Genomic DNA, 7,730 nt, shown 5'->3' with positions numbered 1-7,730 from the left:
ATCTCAACTGATTCGATATGCAAGAGCTTGTTCTTCGTATAGTCAGTTTTTAAATCGAAGCAGGCTACTGACAAGCAAGTTGATGGTACAGAGGTTTCAACAGTCTCGATTGAAGTCAGCATTTCGCAAATTCTATCGTCGTTATAAAGATCTAGTTCGTCAATACAACCTATCATTGGGTCAAATGTTTCATACCGATTGTTAAGCCGTTCTTGACACACTGATTGTGACTGCGGATAACTCCGTTTGCCTGAACAGGATATAGGGCTCACGGCGGGTGTGACCGGTCGACAGGGGATGCTTATTCCTCCTAGGCACCTGATCCCACCTCTGGTGTGTCCAGGGGTCTGTGTTTGCCCAAATATCTATTTTGTATTGCTTGTAGGAGTTATGAGATTGATCACTGTTCGTTATCTTCACCTTTCATACAACCAACCAACCTTCAGTAATGGAACTTCCGGTAGACAAAACGACAAATGTATGTATAGTCTGGACAACTGCATTTTCCCGACTAAATTAACAGATTACTCGATTATATAATGAATGAACATCCTCAACTCTTGTCATGCATGTACATTATTCTCTCTCTCTCTCTCTCCTTCCCTTTACGTTTCAAGTCTTCCTGTAGGGACCAGGAGTTTGTCAATCCAGGTTTAGTGAAATCGATTATAACAAATACACAGAGAGATGACTGAAATTAAAATTATCTTCGTAAAATGTCAAGGATTAAATGACCATAAGAAACGAAAAGATTTTCCAATACTATCGCCTACAGCAATGCAACATTTTATGTTGATAGACACACATTTTACAATGGAAATGAAACAAGAAATGAATGGGGCTACAAAGCTCGTTTCAATTCTTTTACTTCACTTCAAACTCAAGAGGGGTTGCCATTCTATCTGATAATAATAAATACATGAAGAGTTTATTTCAGATAATACTGGTAATTTACTTACACTTAGCATTTCATTAGGAAATACTTAGTAAGCCTAATATGTATACACGGACCGAATGAGGATTCTCGAGACTTCTATCAGAAATGGGGGGTACGATTAAAAAACTAAACAACGAGAAAATGATTATTGTTGGGATTTCAATTTGGTACTAGACACTACCAAAGATTATTTCAATTATTTACATATTAATAACCCCCAAAGCAAGGGAAGTTGTTCTAGAACAAATGCTATCTTTCAATTTACCTAAACCTTTGAAACAAGCTCGCCTATATTTCTTTCTTACATGTATATCTGCTTTCCTCATATGATATGACATGTTATAGATCAGATCATTCTCCAGTATTTGTATAATATGTAAGGGATTATGGAAGTTTAATAACTCACTCTTAAAAGATTTAGAGTGCATTAAGTGTTTTGATAATCATATTCATCAAATAAAACAACAATATGTAGTTCCTGTCTGTGAAAGAGAGTTAGTTTTAAACATTCCTGAAGCAAACATACAATTTATAATTAATGAACAACTCTCCTTTCAGAGACCCAATTGATGGAAATCAGATCAAAAACCATTTCATATGCAAGTCACATTAAAAAGCAAAGATAAAAAAGTATTTGCAAAATCAACTTGAAGAATTTGGAAAGGGATTTTGATCAAAATATTGAAACTATCAAAGAACACACACACAAAAAGATCTTGAAAATATAAGAAATCATAACGTCAATGGTTGTATGGTACGCTTCCCGGCTAAGTGGATAAATGAAGGGGAAATTAAAGCCATCTAATTATTTTCTCAATCTAGAGAATCGCTATTTTACAAATAAAATCATTCCAAAAATAATAATTACAGAATATGATGTACAAAGAGAAATAATCAAACAAGAAGACATTCTGATGGAGATGGATTTTTTAAATAGAAAATTATACTGGTAAAATAACTGGTATATTAAAGAATGTTAGTGTTCTTGAGCTATTTGACGGAGAGAAAAATCAACATGAAGGATATATTACTCATAAAGAAGCATCTATAGTTTTAAAGAATATGTTAAATAACAAAATTCCTGGTAGTGATGGTTTCACAGCTTAATTCTTTAAAATGTTCTGGGAAAATTTGGTATATTTTTTGTTGTGCGAACATTAAATTATAGATTTGACCCAGGGAAATTATCATCAACACAAAACAAGAAATTATAACTCGCATATCCAAAGAGGGAAAATCAAAATCCTCTTTCAACAACTGGAGACCAATTACCCTACTCAGTGTTATGTATAAAATTGGGTCTGGTTGTATAGCAAGAATAAAAACTGTACTTAGTAAAATTATTAGCAATGACCAAACATGTTTCATACCTGGAAGGTACATAGGAGAAAACAGTAGGCTAATGTATGATCTAATGAATTATACAGAAACTAATCCCGGAGTGCTAGTTATGATAGATTTTGAAAAAGCTTTTGACTGTGTTTCTTGGAAATTTATGAAAGATACTTTTCAATACTTCAATTTTGGATCTTCTTTCTGTTGTTGGATTACAACATCGCACTATACTGCAGTTTTATACAACAAACAGCCTATTTATCTAATTTCTTTAAAATAGGATATGGCTGTAGACAAGGGGGTCCGCTATCACCTGACATATTCTTATTATGCACTGAAATTTTAGCTATCAAATTAGAAATAACAAAAGTATCAAGAGAATTCTAAACAATAACATAGAGTATCTAATTTCACAGTTTGCAGATGACACGTTCATTATCCTTAACGGATCTGAGAAATCATTAAAAGAAACTATGAAAAGAATTGATGAATTTTATAACTTATCTGATCTTAAAATCGAAATAAAACTCAGACTGTATGGATAGGCAGTAAAACATTTTCAGATGAAAGATTATGTTCTGATATGAATTTCAAATGGACAACTCGATTTAAACTATTGGGAATTCATTATTGTGTGGATATAAATAAAATTTTGAAAGAGAACTATGATAAAAAAAACTTGTAACGATTACATGTAAGTCAATTATTGGCCAGTGGAGTAAACGAAAGTTGACTCCAGTTGGGAAATAACTCCTAATCTCACAACTAAATCACTTATTACTTTACCAAACCCAAACCATACTTCCATAAAAGAAATTAATGAAAGGTGAAGATAACAAACAGTGATTAATGTCATAACTCCGATAAGAAATACAAAATAAAGAGTAAGGCAAACACGAACCCCTGGACATACCAGAGGTGGGATCAGGTGCCTAGGAGGAGTAAACAACCCCTGTCGACCGGTCACACCCGCCGTGAGTCTCATGTGTAGATCAGATAACGGAGTAATCTGTATCAAATTTGTGTGCCAGATCGGCCTAACCGTCGGTATGAAACACGCCAGACAGAATTTCACTCATTGATATGTTGTATTGGCAAACTAGATTGTTATAACGACCATAGCATTTTTGAATTGCTGGCTTTAAACGAGACTGTTGAACCCCCTGTAACATCAACTTGTTTGTCAGTAGCTTGTCTCGATTTAAAAACTGATCATATGCAAAACAAGCTCTTGCGTGTCGAATCATTTGAGATATATAAACACCATATACAGGTGACAATGGAATATTGCTACATAAATATGGGAAGTTGACGAAGAAGAAGTTTAAATCATCCCGTTTGTCATATAGTATTTCATTTGAATTTGTCCGAAATTCACAATCTGATAAATCAAAAATATGCATTTGGTGGACTAAAAATTGTTGAACTAGATTGTTATACCAAAGGACTAACGTCTACTTGGATGAGGAGATTGGTTATGGAGGGCAACTCAAAATAGAAAAGTCTTCTTGAAAATAATGTCAAGGTCGAATACTGTCTGACGTGTTTCATACATGCACCTATTTTTAATCCATTCTTTACATACTCATATGCAATACGGATTACTCCATTTACCTTACAGTAAACAAATGGCTCTATATGGCGTTCGTGGACCTTGAAAAGGCATTTAACCGTGTTCCTCGAAAGGTGATCTGGTGGGCACTGCGAAAACTTGGTGTGGAAGAGTGGATTGTGCGTCTGGTGCAGGGGGTGTATGCCAATGCTCGTACCTGTGTTCGCATTGGTGATGGCTACAGTGAGGAGTTTGCTGTGAAGTTCGGAGTCCATCAGGGGTCAGTACTCAGCCCTTTGCTTTTAATCACTGTGCTCGAGGCTCTTTCACGCGAATTTTGCACCGGTGTTCCCTCGGAGGATCTGTATGCAGATGACCTGGTTATCATTGCTGACTCATTGGATGACTGTGTCAAGAGGCTCCTGACTTGGAAAGAAGCTATGGAAAGGAAAGGACTGAGAGTGAATGAGGGCAAAGCCAAAATCATGATCTGCGGTAAGGGTTTTGACCAAATTCGGGACTCAGGCAGCTCCCCATGTGCTGTGTGTCGTAGAGGTGCAGATACCAATAGTATTTTCTGCAATGGCTGCAAGCACTGGGTGCACAACAGATTCAGTAGGCTTATACGCCTGTTTGTGGACCCTGCCTTTAGATGCTCAAGATGCAGGGGAACGGCTCGTCCTCTTGATGCCAGGCTACAGAGTGATGTCCAAGTTGGTCTAGACAAGTTGGAGGCTGTAGGTTCCTTCTGCTACCTCGGAGATATGCTTTCCGCAGCTGCTGGCTGTGATCCTGCAACCACTACGCGTGTGAAGACCGCTTGGAAGACGTTCAAGGAGCTACTACCAGTCCTGACATCACGCCACCTGTCGTACAAGACCCGTGGTCGAGGGTATAACACCTGCGTACGGAGCGCTATGTTCCATGCCAGTGAGATCTGGGCATTGACCAAACCAAATCTTCATCGCCTATAGTGCAATGACAGGGCCATGATCAGACAGATCTTCAACATCAATCAATATGGCCACTGTATGGTCAATTGAACTGCTGGGGCGGCTTGGTATCGATGACCTCGATTTCATCTGAAGGGAAAGGAGACTCCGCGGTTATGGCCACGTTGTCAGATCCAGCAGTGCAGTCAAGTGCGCTCTCATTATACAAGTTCCTGATAGGCGTAGAGTTGGTCGGCTAATGATATCATGGAGAGAGCTGACGGAGAAAGATCGAAGAGAATGGAAGCTTTCTACTGCCGACCTTCATGACAGGAAAAATGGAGATCTGAGGTGAAATCTGTCCTTAATGCAGCTAGCCAGATACCTGGAATGTGAACAATACCGGTACATCTGTAAGTAAATAAAAAGGAACTGACGACAACAACAAGATATAGGGCTCACGGCGGGTGCATTACAATGTAATACGAATAATTACCCTTATGTTGCGTAATAAAATTCTTTGTGTAAAGAATGAAAGGTGAAGACAACGAACAGTGATCAATCTCATAAGGAATACAAAATTAAGATAAACACGGACCCCTGGATATACCAGAGGTGGGATCAGGTGTCTAGATGGAGTAAGCATCCGCTATCGACCGGTCACACCCGCCATGAGTCCTATATCTTAATCAGGTTAACGGAGTAATCCGTAGTCAAATCAGTGCCAATAACGGGTATGAAACACGTCAGACAGCATTTGACCCAATCATAGACTGTATTGGCAAACTAGATCATTATAACGACAATAGAATTTGCAAAATAATGACTTTTAAAAAAGAGACTGTTGAAACCCTGAAACATCAACCTGTTTGTCAGTAGCCTGCCTAGATTTAAAAACTGATAAAAGCTCTTGCGTATCGAATCCTTTGAGAGATATAAACACTGTATGCAGGTGATAATGGAATATTGCTATATAGATATGGGAAGTTGACGATAGAGAAGATGAAATCATCCCTTTTGTCATAAAGTTTGAGTTGTTAGTTTGCCATCAATATTTGTTTTCAATAAAATATCTAAGTCCGAAGCAGATGTGGAGGATTCTGTTATGCCTTTGATTTCGAGTTCACGGGGGTATTGAGTTGACTGGTAAGGTCAAATGTGTCACCAAAACAATATCTACATGTAAGAGTATTCAGGATTTTATTCATATATGGTAAGATTTACAATGCAAAAGAGAAAAGAAAGAAATGAAAGGATCAATCCGTTTCTTTTACAAAAATAGATCACGTGACTTTGATCATGATGACTATGAATGAATCGGGGGAAATACTCTTGAAATGTATCGACAGGAAACCAAAGATGCGCCTATTTCGTTTTCTTTTGGCTAATATAACGCACAGGTTTTAATCTAGCAAGTACATTTGCCATTATTGATCTCAGAACAGTTATTAATGATGCAGACTAGAAAATGCCAGACTCGTTTTTTAATATGTCTGTAATAATTCACTCATAACGAGCGTAGTCAAACCACTGTAGATCCAGTTTTGTCTCTGTCTGAATCGACAACTTTTTCCTTTTTCATTACGGAAATACTCTGGGCGCTAAATTGAATACGTACAACGGAATCGGCAAGACTACTGTACTTCAAACTGCACGTGTGCTTCAATCCTTGAACTGTAAAGATTCATAGCGGAATAGTTGAAAAATAATCCAATTCAATTATCACCAACTTTGTGAGGTAGTTTCAATTTTATTGATAGATGCAATTGATTTGAAATAAGGTATTTCAATTAAAGATATATTGATATGAAATATTTCACGTATGATTATACCATGGATTTAAATCCATTATACCTTCAGGGGGTATAGTGCTGTAAGTTCCCTTTATGACGTGAAGACAGACATAAACCTTTAATGCAATCTATAATAAACACAATACACACCGGTCAAATAAATATAAGACTGTCAAGTAAATGGAAAGTGAATATACTTCTTTCATTTCAAACAAAATCCCCGTGAGTTGATTTTTTTTTTTTTTTTTAGAAAATTAAACTTAAAATTCATAAGAAATTTGTGAGACTTCCCATGTAAGTTTACAGTATAGATCTTGCATTTAGGACGGTGACGATCATTTGGAAATGGGAGAAAATAAATTGTAATTTTTACAGATCTTACACTAATGACGTTAAATACTTGTATTACTTGCCAAATCTTAAAATGGAGAATGACTAAAGTAACACAAAGGAGAGCTCAAAAAAAAAAAGATTGTTGTTGAATCGATTGATTGATAGATAATTGAACCATAGTTAGAAAATTGCATGAGCCGCATTTTGTGTCTGTGAATCTGTGACGTCCTGTAATAAGACTCACCTTTTTCGGACGTCGCAGAAATGGATGTGTCAACACACTGTTAACAGATGTATTCATTGATTGTATATTGTTTAACGTCCCTCTCGAGAATATTTCACTCATATGGAGACGTCACCACTGCCGGTGAAGGCTGCAAAAGTTAGGCCTGTGCTTGGCGCTTACAGCCTTTGAGCAGGGAGGGATCTTTATCGTGCCACACCTGCTGTGACTCGGGACCTCGGTTTATGTGGTCTCCTATTCTAACCCGGATCCCCACGGAAGGTTAACAGATGTAGATGAAACGTTAACAGATGTAGATGAAACGTTAACAGATGTAGATGAAGAGAAGCTTTATTTCAACACACTGACAATAGGATTAAATGGAGAGAAGTTTTATTTGTCATTGTTCCCCTCAGTAGCAGAAAAATGTGGAGTCCAAATTATCTAGCCCTCTCCTACATGTAATTATATTTGATGTCATGAGTCTCATGACAGAAAAAAAATTCAAATACTCTTTGTGTTGTAAGTTAAAAATTCAAAAGCTTAAAATGAATCATTTATAGATTTATGCATTGTAGTGCCACAAAATTTCACCATCCTGCCCTAACAGCGACTGCACAGCCAC

The 7,730-nt window shown here is 37.1% G+C and overlaps 1 protein-coding gene across 1 annotated transcript; it reads left to right on the top strand.

Moving 5' to 3' along the window:
* Positions 1–3,910: 3,910 nt before the first annotated feature.
* Positions 3,911–4,798, top strand: LOC125668999 (uncharacterized). Its single transcript, XM_048903469.2, has one exon. The coding sequence runs from the start codon at positions 3,911–3,913 to the stop codon at positions 4,796–4,798; it is 888 nt and encodes a 295-aa protein (XP_048759426.2).
* The last annotated feature ends 2,932 nt before the right edge of the window (positions 4,799–7,730 follow it).

This window comes from Ostrea edulis, chromosome 1 (genome assembly GCF_947568905.1).
Source record: "Ostrea edulis chromosome 1, xbOstEdul1.1, whole genome shotgun sequence".
Lineage (NCBI taxonomy): Eukaryota > Metazoa > Mollusca > Bivalvia > Ostreida > Ostreidae > Ostrea > Ostrea edulis.
Note: the sequence above shows the minus strand (reverse complement) of the source record. Positions and strands in the feature narration are given on the sequence as shown.